This window comes from Taudactylus pleione, unplaced genomic scaffold (assembly GCF_031769625.1).
Source record: "Taudactylus pleione unplaced genomic scaffold, aTauple2 ptg000191l, whole genome shotgun sequence".
Taxonomy (NCBI): Eukaryota; Metazoa; Chordata; class Amphibia; order Anura; family Myobatrachidae; genus Taudactylus; species Taudactylus pleione.
Window position 1 is genome coordinate 808,048 of NW_028284593.1, and position 20,441 is coordinate 828,488.

Below are 20,441 nucleotides of genomic sequence, written 5' to 3' on the forward strand. Positions count from 1 at the left end.
AGGCTTATATACAGGAAGGTTTACCTGTTCCAGCCTCTGTTAAGTCTCATTCCACTCGGTCTGTGGGTCCTTCTTGGGCTGCTAGACGTGGCGCCTCCGCTGTTCAGTTGTGTAAGGCGGCCACTTGGTCTTCCATTCAGACATGTTTGAGGTTTTATGCGTTTGACACCTTTTCCTCTCAGGATGCATCCTTCGGGCGCAGGATTCTCCTTTCTGGACAGGAGCGTCCCCGCCCTTAGTTGAACTGCTTTGGGACATCCCCAAGGTCAACCCTGTGGACCCCCTATGGACCCTGAAGTAGAAAACAAGAGATATGGTAAGAACTTACCTTTGTTTTCGCTGTTTCTAGGAAGTCCATAGGGTCCACAGGGCGCCCGCCCTGACGCACCTGGCTTCATATGGGCTGTGTGGCTGGTCACCGGTTTTTCCGTCTCCCAATTCTGTGAGTATGGTTTCTTGTGTGTTCTAGTCTTCCTTCTCTCTGTTTAGTCTCCTCCTCCGGCCTTGGCTGCTTACAAACTGAGGTGCCTGTGGCTCGGGGGTGGGGTATAGAGGAGGATGGACCCAAGTGCATCCTGGGAGCAGTGAAAGCTTTAACTGCGTGGTGCCCGTGGATCCAGATCCAGCTATACCCCAAGGTCAACCCTGTGGACCCTATGAACTTCGTAGAAACAGAGATAACAAAGGTAAGTTCTTACCATATCTCTTGTTTTCTCTGGCACATAATGTTAACTTATATCCCCAAAACTTACCCTAATATTTATGATCCATTACACAAACCTATGTGCAATGGTTTATACTTGTAATGAGATCATTCAATTAGGGGCCTCCTTAAAGCCATGTGGTCAGAATGGTTGGCAAAATATTATGGGCCAAATTTGCCAATATTGTGTTTAATACTGTTGTCCCTTTAATCAGCAGCTGAAACCTCCTAAAGATGCGGAGGCTTTGAAAAGTGCATTAGTAAGTTTAGCCATATATGTTAGATGGGTGGTCTGAAAGAGGGCAGCCTATTTTATGAAAGAAAAGGGATGGCGAGAAGACTTGGTCAAAGGGGGACACTTACGAAATGTATGAACTCCCACATTCTGGGATTTTCATAATTTTGCTGATATATTACTTAAAACAATTGCAGGGCGAATCAGCAATGTAGAGAGACCATTTAGTCACATCAGTTCCTGCCCAGTTGGAGCTTGCAATCTAAACTCCCTACCATCAAACACCCACTAGAGTCCACTTTGCAGGGCCAAATTAACTCTGCATTTTGTATTAAAGTGTAGGAGACACCAAACTGCTTGGAGGAAACCCATACAAACACAGGGAGAACATGCAAACGCCACAAAGATAGAGCCATGCTTAGAACTAAACCCACGAGAGCCCTGCATCAGTGAGAATATTAAACTCTTACGTCCTACATGTAAATATGTAGACTGTATTCTTATACCACATCTGCATATTATAAGATTTGCCAGGGCTTCTAATGTGTCTAATGCTAACTGACAAATAACGTGATTAGTAGAAAAAGAGATGTGCAACACTTCATTTCAATTAATTATGCTGAGATAACTTGTCTATCTGGCAGTCCCCCCTCCCCCCCCTTCCCCAGTCCCCATATTTCTTCTACTGTTCTATCAGTACTCTAATTATCAGGTCAAACAGCACATGGTTAAAACATTTAATTGCCTTGGGTGAAACGTGCAAGGTGTTTTGCTGGCCATACACTAGACCAACTTTCCTCCAACCGTCCAACTTGTCTGTCAAACTAAAACGCTACGCCACACACCTAGACAACTTCTCTCCAACTTGTGAGGTTACAGAAGTAGGCGGATAGTGTCTGCCTACTTCTGCATGTCTTGAATATATAAATATTTGTTGTTTAAATTTATTTCAGTATAATTATGGAATGTTTTATTTGTTATTGACCATGAAAAGACACCACTGGCCCCTCTGTCCAGGCCAGGATACAGGGGCAGATGTACTAAGATCTGTAAAGTGTTTAAGTAGAGAGTGATAAACTACCAACCAATCAGCTCTTCACTGTCAGTTAGGAGCTGAGTGGCTGGTAGTTTATCACTCTCCAATTTATCACTTTCCAGAGCTTAGTACATTTCCCCCCACAGAGGCGCAGCAGTACTGGCGGCTCTCTGAGGGGCTGTCATGAGAGCTGATTGTGACAGAAGTAGGCAGGCACTGCTGGGCAGTGCCCGTCTACTTATCGCTCAGTTGGGGGGAAAGTTCCCCTAAAACTAGAACGATTAGTTGGGAAATATCAAATGTTTGAACTTCTCAACTAGTTGGAACAACCGTTTTTTACCGTTTTTTGGCGTGTGGGAGCAAACTAATGATTATCTATTGCCCCCACACAATAGACTATTATCATTCCAACCAGCCAACTAGTTGGCTGGTTGGAACGGTAACGACCTGGAGTATGGCCAACTTAAGTGTTTTCATATATTATGCAATTCAAGACCTCACACTTATGATTTATATATACTTTAGAGAGAGATCAAATGTGAAACCACACTTTTCACGAAGAGTTTTTGTCTTATTGCATCATTTTAGCACTCTGAGTTGTGCTAAATATTTACAGAGCCCTAATGAACTGTTATACAAACAGATGTATATGTTTTGGTAATTATTATACTCATAGAAACATGAATATTTAGAAATTGTATTTATAAATGAGTGCACAGAATAATGTATTGCTTATGAAATTGCTTAAGGAACATTACTGTAAAGAGGAATGATGATACACTGTACAACATTTTAAGATGAGCAGTCTCTTTTTTTTTTTTTTTAAATGTCCATGGATCACGTGTCTTCATTTGATGAAATGCTTTAGGTACGCTATAGTGACACAGTGCCACCTGCAGGCTTTTAGTCAGCACTATTCAATACATCACTCGTTTTACTTTCTGCTTAAACTTAATAAATGTAATACTGTGGGGTCTATTTACTAAGCAGTGTTAGGAGACAGAGTGAAAAGTGATAAGGTGCCAGCCAATCAGCTCCCAACAGTCATTTTTCAAACACAGCATGTGAGATGGCAGTTAGGAGCTGATTGGCTGGCACCTTATCACTTTCTTATCACTTTTTACTCTGTCTCTTAACACTGCTTAATAGACCCCTTAATAACTTATGGGTGAAATCATTTTCAAAACAGAAAAATCATTCTTTGAGCATAATTTACAAGTTGTTTCAATCTAGAATGTGTTTTGGTTGTAGGTTCCCAACGCTCAATTGTTTGTTTTGTGTGTGCGTGTGTAGGTGCAGATGTGTTTCCTCTAGTAACAATTGTAGGTTTGTTATGTGATAAATTAATTTCAGGATATGTTTCTTTTTATAAATAATGTTATCATACACATGAAATAAAATAATTTTTTTATTCAGCATAATAGATTTCAATACGTTTCCATATATTATGTTTGGACAGTACCATAAGTCTTATACACTGCGGATTTTGATAATTTAGCTGCTAATTATCAAGTGGTGGTCAATAATAAGTTCTGCACAATATATTTAGTCTAGTTCCTTTCTGAATAGTGTCTTCTGAACAGTGTATAACAATAATAATCTCTTGTCGATATATTGTTAGTTCGGACAAAATATCGCTAGTGCGTCGGCAGGTGTGTACACCCGATATGTCTGTAAACGTCGTAGTTTAAAATGGTGCTACAACCTAAACTGTTATATGTACTCCATAACTCTCCGATCTATCTTCCCCAAAAACTTTTCCATCAAATAAATAGTTTGGTCTCCTCTCTGGTCTGGGCGGATCGCAGAGCTCGCATAAAATTGGATGTGCTTACTAAGCCACGTTCACAGGGGGGTCTGGCACTTCCCCACTTTCGCATGTATTATTTTGCATCTCAACTGTGGCATTGGATAAATGACACTGACCCTCTGGCCCTGCATGCTGTTATGATCTCCCAAGTTGCTCCAGGTCATACTCCTCTGCAGGCACTACTTAGTGGTAATATATCTAACACTATGCTACCTATACTTAATCAAGCTGTCAGAATATGGGACTCTGGGGGTCATTCAGACCCACTCGCGAGCGGCAGTACGCTCGCAAGTGGGTCGATGTTCCCCACTGCGCATGCGCACAACGGAGGGAGCTCCGTCATGCGCATGTGCGAGACCCGGGGAGCGACGGGCTTTCCATCGCTCCGGGTCTCGCACCAAAAGGGGCGTGCTGTCGATGTTGATTGACAGCACGCCCCCTTTGGTGGGCATGGCGGGGGCGTGGCGGCCAAACGGAGGCGTTCCCATGGGAATGCCTACCGTCTGAAGCCGGCCCCACTGACATCACTAGTGATGTCAGTGGGAGTGATTTTGGCTTTGATAGAGCCAAAATCACTCTAGGGCTTGTGGCAGGGAGACCCTACCGCAGGGTCTCCGTCGCAAGTCCGATGGTCGCAATGGTCAAGACCATCGCGACCATCATTATGGCCGCTTGCATATGCTGTGGGTGGTCACCCACAGCTATGCGAGCTGCCAGGAGGCCGCTCCATTTTCATGGAGGAGGGCCCTGATTCAGAGCGAGCGCTCTGGTCAGAGCGTCCGGCTCTGAATCAGGCCCTCTGTCTCAAAACTTCTGAAGACAGGGCTTAGACCCGGCTACTCCATTATGGTGCTCTCGAGCTTTGCCTGACCTTTTGGCGTTGCAAACCAGGGGGATTTGGGGCAGGTGGGGAGTGGTCTCCTTGGGACAGCTATATAATGCAGGTGTACTTAAATCCTTTAGTCAGTTACAATTTGAATTTGGCCTCCCACAGTCACATTTTTTTAGATACCTGCAACTTAGACAGGCGCTAGTGACCCAATTCCCCGATGCTTCCCCAAACATTCAAGATTCCCCAGTCAAAAAATTCTTGTCTATAGGCGGACCTCGTCGTTTTGTTTCTCATGCCTACTCCTTTGTAATGCAGGCTTACCACCATGATGATCTGCCAGCTTTCAGAGCTAAATGGGAGGTTAATCTGGGTGCAATACAGGACAATTCATGGCGGGATGCATTGGGATGTCCACGATTAGCTACCACCTCAATTAGTTTTCAACAAATCCAGCTATTCCTTTTGCACCGGGTTTATTTAACCCCTGATTGTCTGTTTAGGTTTGGTGGTCGTTCAGATTCAAATTGCCCTAAATGTAGCACCCCATCGGCTAACTTTTGGCATTTGCTTTGGGATTGTCCTCAGATTATGTCATTCTGGGAAAAAATACTCAGGGTAATCTCCTCTACAGGAGTTCAGCGGGCTGTTCTTACTCCTATTGTATGTACGCTTGGAATTATAGAAGACCACTTGCTTGATAGACACACTCGTCAGTATGTGCTGAATGTTTGCATGTTGGCCAAAGTTTGCATTGCCCGCTCCTGGATGGCCTCCACAGGGCCGGAATATTATGATTGGTTATCCTTAGTCTCTGCCACAATTGCACATGAAAAATATACCTACTTGGCTAGAAACGCTGAATCTAAATTTGAACACATATGGGCCAAATGGCTTAATTCTGCTCATGCTCAGACCGCACATCACCAGCTCTCTGTCTCCAATTCTTCATTTAGTGCTGTTATGTAATAGTACCAATGGGGGAAATAATGCTACAGAATCACTTATTGGTGCGTGCGAGAAGGGAAAGAATATATATATATATATATATATATGTATCGCAGTTTGCCGGCACTCAATGTAAGCAACTTGCTCCGGTGCTCCCAAAGGAGAAAACACAGTCCAACGGAAAGAAGGGCACTCAGAGACAGCATAGGTACAACAAAATCCGTGTAAAACGTTCAAACGTTTTCAGGGACACAGCCCCGTCATCAGGAACATACACATTTGAACGTTTTACACGGATTTTGTTGTACCTATGCTGTCTCTGAGTGCCCTTCTTTCCGTTGGACTGTATATATATATATATATATATGTTTTTGTATATATGTGTATGTATATGTGGACAATTGTTGTATATAAGTGTTATATGCTAGTCTGTTTGCTCATTGTAATGTGACATCAATGATATGCTAGTCTTACATCCTTTTATTTCGTCTTATGTTTGTTTTATGTTTGTCTATTGTTGTTTTTTTTTTTTTTGAAAATCAATAAAAAAGCACTTAATTAAAAAAAATAAAAATGTCGTAGTTCACGCACATCTCAGGTCGGCCCTTCAGCACAGCCGATGCTGGTATATCATCCAGAAATATCGGTACATCTGGCTGTGGGGTACGGTCAGCTTACTGACCGCCCGTACACTTTCCGCAGGAACTGCCGACACTGACATCACAACTGGGCAGCCAAATTTAAATGCCCACCCAGTTGTGATGTCTGGCCAGATATATCGAGCGACCGATTGGTAATTGTGTATAGCTTACCAAAACGTCCGTTTGAACGACGAGACGGCAGCTACTGGGTCGCACAAGAGTGTACCCAGCCCAGTACCAGGTGCTTACTTTGATTGTACAGGAATTTTGAAAGCATCTCTCCACTTTGTAAAATTTATACCATGACTCTGTGTGTGTTTGCACTGGTGTGGCGTTTTTTTGTGCACAGTGTTAAAATAATGTTAATCTTACTGGTAATATAGTGTGGTTAGTTGATGTGCAGGATCGGTCCCCTGCTGCTGTTCTGGGTTCAGAGAGATGTAACATGCTCAGTGCTAGTCCTGAGGTATATATTTATTTATTTATTTATATATATATATATATATATATATATATATATATATATAATGTATGTATATTTTAGCTGAAGTACCCGGCATTGCATGGGTTTAAATGTTCAAGTTATTCAGTTTTATTATGTCATGTCATCCAAATCCATCAAGTAGTTCTTCCCAGCGCACTCCGCCGTGAGGTTCGACCAGGATCCCAACCCCTCCATTAGGCATCCCAGACCAATTGCCACCCCTCTGTGAAGTCTTCAACCAAATCCATCCAGTGGAAGGCTCAGAATAGGCTACCCGGGTCAAAGTTCTGCCCAGCATACACCAATGTGAGGTTTGACCGGGACTTCAACCCCCTAGTATGTCTTCTGGGGTCCAATGTTACCATTCTAAATGATGTGATGTCGTACAATCCATCCAGTGGAAGGCCCAGAACAGGCTCCATGGGTCAAAGTTCTGCCCGGCGCACTCTGCCGTGAGGTACAACTGGGATTCCAACCACTCCATTAGGCATCCCAGACCAATTCCCAGCCCTCTGTGAAGTTTCATCCAAATACATCCAGTGGACGGCTAAGAACATAGGGCCTGATTCAGACCCGGTCGCAAGCGGTGAACGCTCGCAACCAGGTTGATGTTTGTCCACTGGGCATGCGCGAGACCCGGCTTCGGGTCTCGCACCAAAGGGGCGAGCTGTCGATGGTAATTGACAGCTCGCCCCATTTGGTAGGCGTGGCCGGGGGGTGGCTTCACAAACGGAGGCGTTCCCAAGCGAACGCCTGCCGTTTGTGGGTGGCCCCACTGGCATCACAAGTGATGTCAGTGGGAGAGCTTCCTGCTCTATTAGAACCAGAAGCTCTCTGGGACTTGCGGCCACGAGACCCTACCACAAGGGTCTCGTCGCAAGCCCGGTGGTCGCGATGGTCTTGACCATCGCGACCATCATCCTGGCCTCTCGCAATAGCTGTGGGTGGTCACCCACAGCTATGCGAGCGGCCAGGACACCGCTCCAAAATAAAAAAAAAACGCCCTGATTCAGAGCGAGCGCTCTTTCAGAGCGTCCGGCTCTGAATCAGGGCCATAGTTCCCAGGTTAAAGTTCTGCCCAGCGTACAACAACGGGAGGTCCGACCGGTACCTCAACCCCCTAGTATATCTTCTGGGATCCAATGTTACCACTCTTTGAAGTCTTCGTCCAAATCCATCCAGTGGAAGGCTCAGAACAGGCTCCCTGGGTCAAAGTACTGCCCAGCGTACAACTACGGGAGGTCCGACTGGGACCCGAACACCTGGCCAGGATCCAACTGGACCACCTCGCGATGGTTTCATCCCAATTGGTGCAGTGGTGTCCGAATGCATAACTAGACAGACAGAAAGACAAACAAACAAGTAGACCAATGAATTTTTTATATGTACGGTGAATGTGTCTGTGTGTATGTGTGTGTGTATGTATATATATATATATATATATATATATATATACCAGATAAAATAAGTATTGAACACATCAACATTTTTCTCAGTAAATATATTTGTAATGGGGCTATTGTAATGAAATTTTCACCATATGTCAGCAACAACCCATGCAAATCACACATGCAAATAAATCATACCATAGATGTCCATAAATTAAGTTATGTGTAATAATGTGAAATTACACAGGGAAAAAGTATTGAACACATGAAGAAAGGGAGGTGCAAAAAGGCATGGAAAGCCAAGACACCAGCTGAAATCTATCAGTAATTAGAAAGCAATTCTGCCCCTTGTCAGTGCAAATTATTATAAGATGGTTCAGTCCCAACTGATGGCCTATAAAAAGGTTTCTCATTACCAAGGTGTCACACAGGAAACATCTCATGATGGATAAAAGCAAAGAGCTCTTTCAAGACCTTCGCCCTCTTATTGTTGCAAAACATACTGATGGCATTGGTTACAGAAGAATTTCTAAACTTCTGAATGTTCCAGTGAGCACTGTTGGGGCCATAATCCGGAAGTGGAAAGAACATCATTTCACCATAAACTGGCCACGACCAGGTGTTCCTCGCAAGATTTCTGACAGAGGAAAAGAATTATCAGAGTTTTGTCCAAGAGCCAAGAACCACTTGTGGAGAGCTTCAGAAACTCCTGGAATTAGCAGGTACAATTGTTTCAAAGAAAATAATAAGTAATGCACTCAACCGCCATGGCCTCAGTTTATAGAAGAGGCCCACGGAACCTTCAAGATTTGAAGACACTTTGGGCCTGATTCAGAGTCGGACGCTCTGAAAGAGTGCTCGCTCTGAATCAGTGCATTTTTTTTTTTGGAGCAGCCTCCTGGCCGCTCGCATAACTGGGAGGTGCCCACGCACAGCTATTGCGAGCGGCCAGGATGATGGTCAAGACCATCGCGACCATCGGGCTTGCCACGAGACCCACAAGGGTCTCGTGGCCACAAACCCCAGAGAGCTTCCGGCTCTAATAGACAACATCGACAGCCACCCCTTTTGTAGTGAGCCACGGAGCGAGTGCTTTTTGCGCTCGCGCCGGGGCTCGCATGTGCACTGGGCCACCATCGGTCCACTTGCGAGCGGGTCTGAATTGGGCCCTTTGTGTGGAAGAATGGGCCAAAATCACACCTGGGCAATGCATGCGACTAGTTTCTCCATAAAGGAGGTGTCTTGAAGCTGTCATTACCACGAGGTATTAAATTAATTTCAGTAGCATGTTCAATACTTTTTCCCTGTGTCATTTAACAATATTACACACAACTTAATTTATGGACATCTATGGTTTGATTCCTTTTCATGTGTGGATTGCATGGGTTGTTGTTGACACTTGATGAAAACTTCATTACAATAGCCCCATTACAAATATATTTACTGAGAAAAATGTTGATGTGTTCAATACTTATTTTACCCGCTGTGTGTATGTGTATATATATATATATTATATTATTATTATCCTTATTCTTTATTTATATGGCGCCACAAGGGTTCCTCAGGTCCTTACACAGTACAAAGACAAATGAGCACACAAGAAAAACAGTTATTAATAGTACACAAACAATGCAGGAGAAATAAATGATTTATAAACATTGCAGCGTAACACTTAAATAAGCAGCAGGGCGTCAGCAACCAAGTGTTAAGTGCTGCTGTAAATTAAAGTATAAGTAAGGGAAGGAGAAGCATGTGAGGGAAGAGGGTCCTGCTCGTGAGAGCTTACATTTTAAAGGGGAGGGACAGACAAACAGGGGTGACCCAGATGGGCTGGATTGCGAGGAAGGAGCCTGGAGTAGTGGGTTTGGATGAGCGATGGAAAGCTTTGAGGAAGAAAGGAGTCTTGAGAGCCCATGTGAAGATTAGGAGCCAGGAAGCCAAGTGATGAAGGAATTTTGAGCTAAGGCCAGGGGGACAAAAAAAGGCAGCTACTCCAAAAAAGGCAGTCTCCATGTGCTATGTACTACTCCATACATCCTTTGCACTTTTTTTTTTTATTATGTTTAAAGATTGTTTTTGACAAAGGAATTCTAAATGTCTGACATCTAAGCCCTTGAAGTCTAATTGTCACCCCTCAGCGGGAAGTCTTTCTTCTATCAGAAATGAGTGTGTTCATGCGTGTTAGTCACATAGCTTCTTTCTGTATTGCTGCTAATCCTTCATGGTGTGATAACTATGGTGTTTTTGTCTCCACAGGACACACATGCAGGACCTACAAGAGGTCACTCAGGATCTGCACTATGAAAACTTCCGCTCTGAGAGATTAAAACGTACTGGCAAGTAAGTGTATATGTAACGGTATACTTTGATGTTTCTTGTCTATTGCCAGTATTGCCACATCTTGTTGAATTGAACAATAATCTGTTACTTGCTGTAGGCCAGTGGAAGAGGAAGTTTTGGACAAGGACATGATACTGCAGCAGAAGGAAGCCGAGGTGAGTGAGCCCAGGATCTGTGTTACATTATTATTCCCCAGTACCATACTTGTATAAAACAATGGTGTCTCTAACACACAACTTCTGCTAATAACCGAGAGACAGTGTCTTTGGCATTCATGGGCAGAGGCAGAGCCATCCCAGGCACACAATTATTGACATGGACCTACCTATATAACAGGCTGTTATATAGGTAGGTCCATGTCAAACCGATAGACTGGTTCAAAATGGTTGTACATTGTTTTGTATTTTGTATAACACCATGCGGAAATTTAGCCCCACAGTATGGATAATATATTACACTTCTTTATGCACAAACTGTTTTTGTTATACACTTATGAAGGGATTTCTAACAATCATTTTTTTATTTTCTCTTTGTATTTGCCTAAATATTGTGAACTTTTTAAAAATGTCCTTGTTAAGGAACTTGGGCCCTCATTCAGAGCCGCTCGCTAGCGGCCGTACGCTCGTTCCGAGCGATGTTCGCACATCTGCGCATGCGTACGGTTTTTAGTACGCATGCGCAAACCAGCCAGTGCGGCCGAAAATCGTTTGTACGCTATTTAGCGAGTGCCTGCTATTTTGAGTGACAGAATGAGGCGTATGTGGGTGGTAACAGGGGAAGGTGTTTGAAAACGGGGGAGTGGAATTCGAACGCAGGCGTGCTTAAAGGTCAAAACGGGCGTTTTAAGGGAGTGCATAATTAATACAGCAGCGTCACTTGTTTTTTTTTAACTCACCACTGTTCGCAAAATAGCGGTTGAAAAAACCAACCACAAGAATAGCGAGCAGTTCATGCGCTGTACGATGTACTCGATTAATCTAATAAATAGCGGACATGACGTATGGTGCGAGCGGCCAGGGGGCGTTTTTATCAAATAAACGAGCGTATGTTTTGCTCGCTCGTTCAGACTTAGAGGTGTGAACAGACTGCAATTTGCGAACGGTTCATTTGAATAGCCACCCCTTGTTTTTGAACGAACGACCGCAAATAGCGAACGGCTCTGAATGAGGGCCTTGGTTCCTGTGTCAGTGCTAGTAAATCCTGCTTACAAAACTCACCATTTAGTAGAGATGCCATTGCTTCTCTTCTCTTCCCAATAGTCCTGTATGTCCCCAAACTTTTTTATTATCTCCACTCTCTGTCTAATGGGGTGTGTGAATCCTTATGCAATACAATAACTTGGGGGAGTGGACATGGAACATGAATAATGTGTTTGGGAAAGGGCATGAGATTTTTGTGGGTGTGGTCAATCCTGGAAAGAACTGAATTTATGACAGAGGACAATCAAAGTAGAAGCAGAAGCACAAGCCGAGTTTACTAATAGTCTGCACAGAGTGAAAAAACTATAAACTCCCCTGAGCTATATACATTTCTCTAAGTTACTGTCCTTTTGAGTACATGGTATTGTGTGTATCAATTGCTTACAATGAAATCACTTTTGATTAATTGCTTTGCTTATCTATAAACTGTAGGTGATTATTTGTATTACAATATGCTGGAGAGAGTGGATTATTTTATGGCAGGTTATTATTGATCTGCATTTTTACTGTGCCTGGGACTGGTGCAGTGGCTGCTGTTAGATGTGTACGCCTGCCACTGGTTGTGCCCTTGGGTGTTGCTGTGAATAAGTCTTTTATGTAAAATATTGCTCCTGGAAACTGTTTGGCCCCTTTCCTGTGCTAGTGTACAGCAGCCTATTTCCTGTACTAGAGTAGTGTGTGCTTGTCACAGCTGCTGTATAAGAGAAATGTGCTCACATTAATAGTTCTATGTTTTATGGAGTAACTTTCATGAATTTTGGTAATTGCTATCTTGTAGTTTTACTTATTAGTGTCCCCAGCTCTGCATCTTATGCATCTTGTATATTCCATTCTTGGATGTTAATTTATTTACCATTGTTTCTGCACACTTTCACTAATGACAGTCTCTGACTAGTATTATCATTCTCAGTCAGTTTTTTTGCTAAATCACTTCTTGTCTGTCTAGTGTGTATGATTGTCACTACTGGGAGCATTTGCAGACTGCCTGTGAGAATGTAAATGCGACCACCAGGAAAATGTGTAAATGACTCATGTTGGTTGTTACCATCAAATACTATAAACAGCGTTCAGGCTTGGTCTCTGCATGATGCAGACTACGTTTCCTAAAGATATCAATGATCTCTGAGGAGATACTTTCATGGACAGAACTCCTATGAGAGTGGGACCATCCTAGATCATATGTACCAACTTATCTCTCAGACAGTCTTTTAAAAGCTCTCATCAGCAACATAAAATCATACATAAATAGCAAAAAAGCTGTAAGTTATTAGAGGGACTGAAAACGTTCTGAGATATGATTATCATTGCTAGTGTGTTTAAACAATGTTTATTGAAATCTCAGTGGAAGCAGAACCCCCAGGTGGTACTGAGCAAACGGCAGCTTTCCTTAGTATGACAAACACAGGTACTAGAATTTGTTGAATCAAGGTTCCAGCCATGCCCAATGAGAAGGATTTTCCTCCACCACTGTGTTAGCACTAAGAAGATACTCTACAGCTGATATTGTGGTGATTAAAGTACTTATTAACGTGATATTATTTAGAAAAGATTGTGGATAAAGATATTGTAGACATAATTCATATATATAGGGGGGTATCCAATTAGCAGCTAAAGTAGCACTGCTAATTGATCGTGGCGGGGCTATTCAAATAGCCCTTAAGTTCCGCCCGATGCCTGCACTTAACGTGGATGTTTCTTCTTCAGGATCCATAGGACTCCACAGGAAGACAATGGGGTGTAGGTGGGACCTTGAGGATCGGACAACAGCAAAGCTTTTCAATCCCAGGTTGCTCCGGTCCTTCCCCCTATACCCCGCCCACAGCCTGAGGGCACTTGAGTTTCATTGGTGTCTGGCAGGAGCTGAACCACCATTATAACAGGGGGCTGCATAAAGCAGTCCAAGCTTTTATTTTATACGTCTGTGCTGCCGCCCCATCACCCCTCCGAGGTGCCGTGACCCAAGCCTGTGCCAGGTACTCCCGGCGGGGCTCCGAGGAGGACTAGCTAGCAAGCTCCTCGGACCCCATTTCAGCCCGGAATTCAGGAGACGTGTAAGGTCGAACTCCATTCGTGGGGGCCCGCATTGTTGCTCAGTTTTGCCTACGGTCTCAGGAGACAGACCGTAGGCGCTGATGTGGACACTGGTGCGCCCATGACTCCACTAGACCACCAGGGCATATAACATACTGGCGCGGGGCATATGTAAGGAGGTCAGGGGGCCCGGTGGTTAATGTCAGCAAGGGGAGAAGGTGCTCTCCCTGCAGCCCCTCCTCCAGTCCAGGGTGCTATTCCACTGCAGTCTTGGTGTTCCCTGGGCTGCTCCTCCCTAAGGCTGCACAAAAAGCTTTCTCCTGTAAGAATTGTGCAGAGAAGTTTACACAGGGACTATCATCCAGTTCACTGTTGTGTGAGAAGTGTGTTTCAGAAACACAGACTGCAGCATCCCCACAACACCCTATTTGGGCTGATAAATTTACATCAGTTATGTCTCAAATGTCTGCAGAGCTGGAAGCTTCTCGCAGGGAGAGAGAGGTTGAAAGATCTCAGAGGTCTGCCTTCTCTCAACCAGACTGGGCGCGGTCTTTACACAGAAAAAAAAGAGATTTGCCCCCCAGCACACTGCAGCAAAAAACAATACTTAAATCCTACATAATAATAGCGATTCTAGGGACGCCAGTATAGAGGAGCCTTAACGATTGGCCTGGCGCTTATTCATATATTTGCAAATATATGTAACTAATACCTCTGAATCGCTATTATTATTGTTTTTGCTGCAGTGTGCTGGGGGCAAATCTCTTTTTTTTTCTGTGTTCAGTGTAAACCCCGCCCTTTACAAGCACCTGTGTTATGCAATTAAGCTGATCTGAGCAACTACCATTTTTTTGGCAAGTTTGGAGAGGCATGAAGGCTGTCAGCATTAGGAGGAGGTGCTGATGCTTATAGTGCCATGTGGAGGTTTTTTGGGGTAACTCCAAGGTAAGTTAGCTCTCAGCTTATATATGTTCTGTTATCATGCAGTACATCAATTGTAATTATATGACCCGGAGTGGGTGCTACCATTATGTAGCAATAATTATTTTGGGGGGAGCGTTTGGGAGTGGGGCCCCCGGGGGGGTTCTGACTCGGCCTTTCTCATGGCATCACCACTTAATTCACATAGAATACTTTTATCACTTCTCTATTTGTTTGTACATTATTTATGTCATTTTAATTCTTTATCATTTCATTAACACTTATTGATTTATCTTTACACATCTTTTCTTTATACTTCACTATCACCTTTTTTCCCTTTTTCGTGTGATGCCCTGGGGATGGCCCTTGGCTGGAATTTTTTTGGGGTGCCTTGCTTCTTGGACGTGAGCCCCTTAATTTTAGGGACGCCAGTATAGAGGAGCCTTGACGATTGGCCTGGCGCTTATTCATATATTTGCAAATGTGTGTAACTAATACCTCTGAATCGCTATTATTATGTAGGATTTAAGTATTGTTTTTGCTGCAGTGTGCTGGGAGGCAAATCTCTTTTTTTTTTCTGTGTTCAGTGTAAACCCCGCCCTTTACTAGCACCTGTGTTATGCAATTAAGCTGATCTGAGCAACTACCATTTTTTTGGGCGCGGTCTTTAGCAAGGTCTGTAGAAGGGTTCACAGGGGTTATGTCAGCCCAGGTTCCTCCAGTGGCATCGTCCTCTAGTGTCCCTGCTAGGAGATTAATACCGAATCCCCTCATGTGGGATGATCCAGAAGAGGATGACATGCCTGATACAGAGGAAGGGAAGGTACAGGACCCTATAGAGGAACAGGCGCCAGAGGAAGTGGAGCCTGTATCTCAGGGTGTAGAGGCACTGATTGCAGCCATACGCCAGGTGTTACATGTTAAGGACATGGACCCTGTGGAAGTTAGGCCGTCTATCTTTAATAAGAAACAAAGACTAGCAGCTTCCTTTCCAGTGTCTGAGGAATTGAACGAGATCCTTACCTCAGTGTGGAAACACCCAGATAAAAAATTTCAGATCTCACGTAAACTTTTATCCTACTATCCTTTTCCTGCAGAGAGCATGAAATTATGCGAAACACCTCCTTCAGTGGACCCTTCAGTGTCACGTCTGTCTAAAAAGACAGTGCTCCCTGTTCCAGGAGCAGTTTCTTTAACGGAGTCTTCTGACAGGAAGTTAGAAAGTACCTTAAAGTCTATGTACACTTTAGCGGGAGTGTCCCTTCGACACGCATTAGTCAGCTGTTGGGTCAGCAAGGCGGTGGAAGCATGGGCTATACAGCTTGCTGAGGGCCTTAAGACTGGTGTTCCGGCGGAGGATCTGGTTCCTCTAGCGGAACAGATTGCAGAGTCTGCTTCTTTTCTTGGAGAGGCTTCAAAAGATATTTGTAGTCTTTCCTCTAGATCCTCGGTCTTGGATGTCTTAGCCCGCAGAGCCCTGTGGCTGAGACAATGGGAGGCGGATACGGAATCTAAGAGAGCCGTGAAAGCGCTTCCATTCACAGGTGAAGCTCTGTTTGGAACGGAACTGGATAAGTGGATATCTCAAGCCACAGGTGGTAAATCCAGTTATCTCCCATCTGCTGCTCCTCCTCCTAGGAAACCCTTTGCTGGACCGTCCTTTCGTATCCCAGGGAGATTCAGGGGTCGTGGCAGAGGAGCTTCCGCTATCTCCCGTGGTTCCAGAGGCAGGGGTAGAGCCACTGCATCCTCCTCCCAGCAGGATAAGTCTTCAGTTAAGCCTCCAGCATGACGCGCTCCCTTCTCTCCTGGGGGACGCCAGGGTGGGAGCTCGCCTTCGCAATTTCAAAGACGTTTGGATCAAGTCTTGCCAGGACGCTTGGATCCGGGACATTATTATTCAGGGGTTGAAGTTGGATTTTCAGATCCAACCTCCTCCTCGTTTTTTCACAACCGGTTTGCCGGCATCAGCGGACAAACGGGTTGTAATACAGGAAGCAATAGAAAAGCTACTGTCTTCTCGAGTAATAGTGCATGTACCTATCCATCAGCAGGGTCAAGGCTTTTATTCCAGCTTGTTTGTAGTTCTCAAGCCGGACGGCTCAGTGAGACCCATTCTGAACTTGAAACATCTCAATCCATATTTGCAGACCTTCAAGTTCAAAATGGAGTCCCTGCAGTCTGTCATTGCAGGTCTCGAGAGGGACGAGTTTCTTGTATCCTTGGACATAAAGGATATCTATCTCCACATTCCCATTTTTCCTATTCATCTGGCATTTCTTCGGTTCGCAGTGCGGACCTCTCATTTTCAATTTCAGGCCTTACCTTTCAGTCTTTCATTAGCACCAAGAGTGTTCACGAAGGTCATGGCAGTAATGATGGCCCTTCTTCGGATTCAAGGGGTTACTATCATCCCGTACTTGGACGACCTGCTTCTCAAGGCTCCATCAGTCACTCAATTACTGCAGGACATCCGGGTAACACAGAGTCTTCTGTTACAACACGGATGGATCCTGAATTACCAAAAATCTCATCTACAGCCTACTCAGAGTCTGCCTTTCCTAGGGATGATTTTGGACATGGTGAAGCAGAAGGTATGTCTTCCACAAGAATAGGTCACCTCCATCCAACACATGGTGTGATTGATACTGCATCATCGCAGGGTGTCAGTACACCTGCGTATTCGCCTTCTGGGGAAGATGGTTGCGACCTTCGAGTCCATCCAATATGGGAGGTTCCATGCCCGTCCATTCCAAGTGGACCTCCTCTCTGTGGTCAGGGTCCCACTTTTTTCTTCACCAGCGAGTTCAGCTGTCACCCAGCACTCGAACATCTCTCCTTTGGTGGCTGAATTCCTCTCACCTATTGGCAGGCAAGCGGTTTGCAATATGGGATTGGAATCTCCTCACCACAGACGCCAGTCTGAGAGGATGGGGGCAGTGACTCGGGGAAGACACTTTCAGGGCCTCTGGACTGGAGGTGGTACTGGAGGTGGTACTGCCCATAAACATTCTGGAGGGCCGTGTTCTATGGTCTTCAGGTAGCACAGCCTCTCTTGAAGGGCCGTGCCATCAGAGTGCATTTCGACAATGCCACGGCTGTGGCGTACATCAACAGATAGGGCGGCACCAAGAGTCGGTCCACCATGAGGGAGTTAAGCCGCATTCTTCTCTGGGCAGAGGAATTTGCTGTAGAGATATCAGCAATTTTCATCCCAGGGTTAGAAAATTGGCAGGCCGACTACCTCAGTCGACAAGACATTCATCCGGGAGAATGGATGCTCAATCTTTCAACAACTGATTCAGCTTTGGGGTCTCCCTCAGGTAGATTTCATGGTATCGAGGTTGAACCATCAACTGCCACTTTACTGCTCACTAACAAGAGATCCACAGGCGGAGGCAGTGAATGCTCTAACAACTCCTTGGCGGTTTCAGTTTGTTTACCTGTTTCCACCACTCCCACTTCTTCCTCGTCTGCTTCAAAGAATCAAACGAGAAAGGGTAAAGGTTCTGTTGGTGGCTCCAGACTGCCCCAGACAGGCGTGGTATTCCAACCTACATCTTCTACTGATAGACGACCTGTGGCCTCTTCCTTTGCAAGAAGATCTACTGCAAAAGGGTCCGTTTATCTAACAGGACTTAAAGCGGCTTCGTTTGACGGCGTGGCTGTTTAAAGGGCTATCTTAAGAAGAAAGGGTATTCCTTCCAGGGTGAAATCCTACTATGTTAAGGGCTAGAAAGGAAGTTACCTCAACGCACTATCATCGTATATGGAAGGCGTATGTCTCTGGTGTGAGAGACACCATCAGAATTCAACTTAGCCAGGCTGCTTCTTTTTCTACAAGCTGGTTTATCAGCAGGTCTTCGTCTGGGATCTTTGAAGGTTCAAATATCGGCTCTGTCGATTTTCTTTCAGAAGAAACTAGCGTTATTGCTGGATGTCCAAACATTTCTACAAGGAGTTGTCGGGTTACAACCTCCGTTTGTACCTCCAATGGCCCCATGGGATTTGGATTTGGGCCTCTCTTTTCTCCAGTCTTCCCTATTTGAACCTTTACAGACTGTGGAATAAAAATTTTTATCATGAAAAGTGGTTCTCCTTTTGGCGCTCGCCTCTGCTAGGCGTGTTGGAGCTAGGGGCGCTTTCTTGTTGTCCGCCTTAACTCATTTTTCATGAGGATAGGGCTGAGCTATGTACGCAGTTATCTTTTTTGCCTAAGGTAGTATCGATTCCTATCTATCGATTCCTACCTACCTATACACTCTAAAATAATTGTCGCTGTTTAGCGTTATGAGTCGCACAAGAAATAATTGCTTTCAGACTTTGATTGTGGTTCCAAAGCACAAAAAGTTATTATTCAACATAAAAACAGATAGTTACACGCTGTGCTCTAAATACAATTAGCGCAAATAAATCATACAGGTCCAAGGTACAGTCGTTACATACGCACGCGCTCTGGACCCAGATCCCGGCATCAAAGTAGAAACCTCCGTCAACAGCAAAGCAAGAAGACTGAGCATTTAGTTTCAGAGAGCCCACATATATACTTTTACAGAGATAGGCAATACAATAGAACAGATTGGCATGATTCCATTGTTTCTTCTTCCTGGTTCTTCTGTTACAGTATAGTTCATAGGTCAGTTCGTATGTACACAATCAAACCTCCAACAGCTCTTTGTGTCCTGTTTCCCGCTGCATAATAATCTAAGCTGGCTACATTACAGTGTACATTTTAATGTTTAACTCTCTATGGTACATAGTTTGCAGACACATGTTGCGATCTTCTCACCGATGATACCGGAAATCTGCAAAGACATAGTGGATCAGTACAACACCAAACACGGTCTGCTTACCATGTACTAAACCTTAGATATCAAATAACATTTATTTCACAACATTACTAATACTGAATAAACCTTGAATATTACACTTTAATACTAGGGAACCTTTTATGTAAGTGTGCAGTGTGTAAGTATTGGGGTATTGAGAAAAGACGCTAGTTAGCGTTGTGCGACTACGTGTTTGTGGAGTACACCATGGTACGTGTTTTGCAGGGTTGATAATTTTATATGTTTTAGTGACTGTCTGTATTTATATGATGAGGACTTTTAACTTCTTTCTATTGCATGGGAATCGCACGACGCTAAATAATAGCATCGCCGTATGTACTTATAATGGGCGAGATTCACTAAAATGACGCTGGGCGGCCAGTCGCAAGATGGCGTCTCATTGCCATTCACAAAATGGCCTCGTGCAGATTTAATTTTAAACCGATCCTGTCTCAGCCAATTATCCGGCTTTGACAGTAGTGTCTGCGTTTCACATTAACCCAACCGATTGTGGTTCCGGTGTTTAAAGACGATTCTTGGGCTTCCAGATCCCTAGACATTGTCCGGGCTCTTCGGATTTATGTTGATAAGGACAGCATCCCTCCGGAAGTCGGATGCGCTGTTTGTTCGATATGATATGGCGCGTTCGGGATGGCCTGGCTTCTAAGGCAACTATTTCTAGATGGATTCATCTGACAATCATACAAGCCTATCTGGCTGCATCAAAACAACCTCCTACTTCAATCACAGCGCATTCTACGCGCTCGGTGGGTCCTTCGTGGTGTTTCCCTGACCCAGCTTTGTTGGGTAGCCACTTGGTCAGGCCAGCATACTTTTGCAAAGTATTACCGTTTTGACACGTTTGCGGCATCTGTTTCACAGTATGGCTGTGCCGTTTTGCAGGGTTCTCAGCGCTCTCCCGCCCGAGATGTGAGCTCTGGGACGTCCCAACTATCATGAAGCCTCCAGTGTCCCCTAGTGGATGAAGGAGAAAACTGGATTTTGGTACTTACCGATAAATCCCTTTCTCCGATTCCACAGGGGACA

General features: G+C 44.5%; 1 protein-coding gene across 2 annotated transcripts in view; it reads left to right on the plus strand.

The window, feature by feature from the left end:
- Positions 1-20,441, plus strand: part of LOC148519293 (septin-2A) — a 131,711-nt gene that overhangs the window by 80,401 nt on the left and 30,869 nt on the right. For both annotated transcript variants that reach the window (XR_015878949.1, XM_088476660.1), the window contains exons 10-11: positions 10,331-10,414; positions 10,512-10,569. Coding sequence is in view for 1 of the 2 variants with exons in the window: in XM_088476660.1 (XP_088332786.1) it covers positions 10,331-10,414; positions 10,512-10,569 (142 nt within the window). In the remaining variant the exon portion in view is untranslated. The remainder of the gene's footprint in view (positions 1-10,330; positions 10,415-10,511; positions 10,570-20,441) is intronic.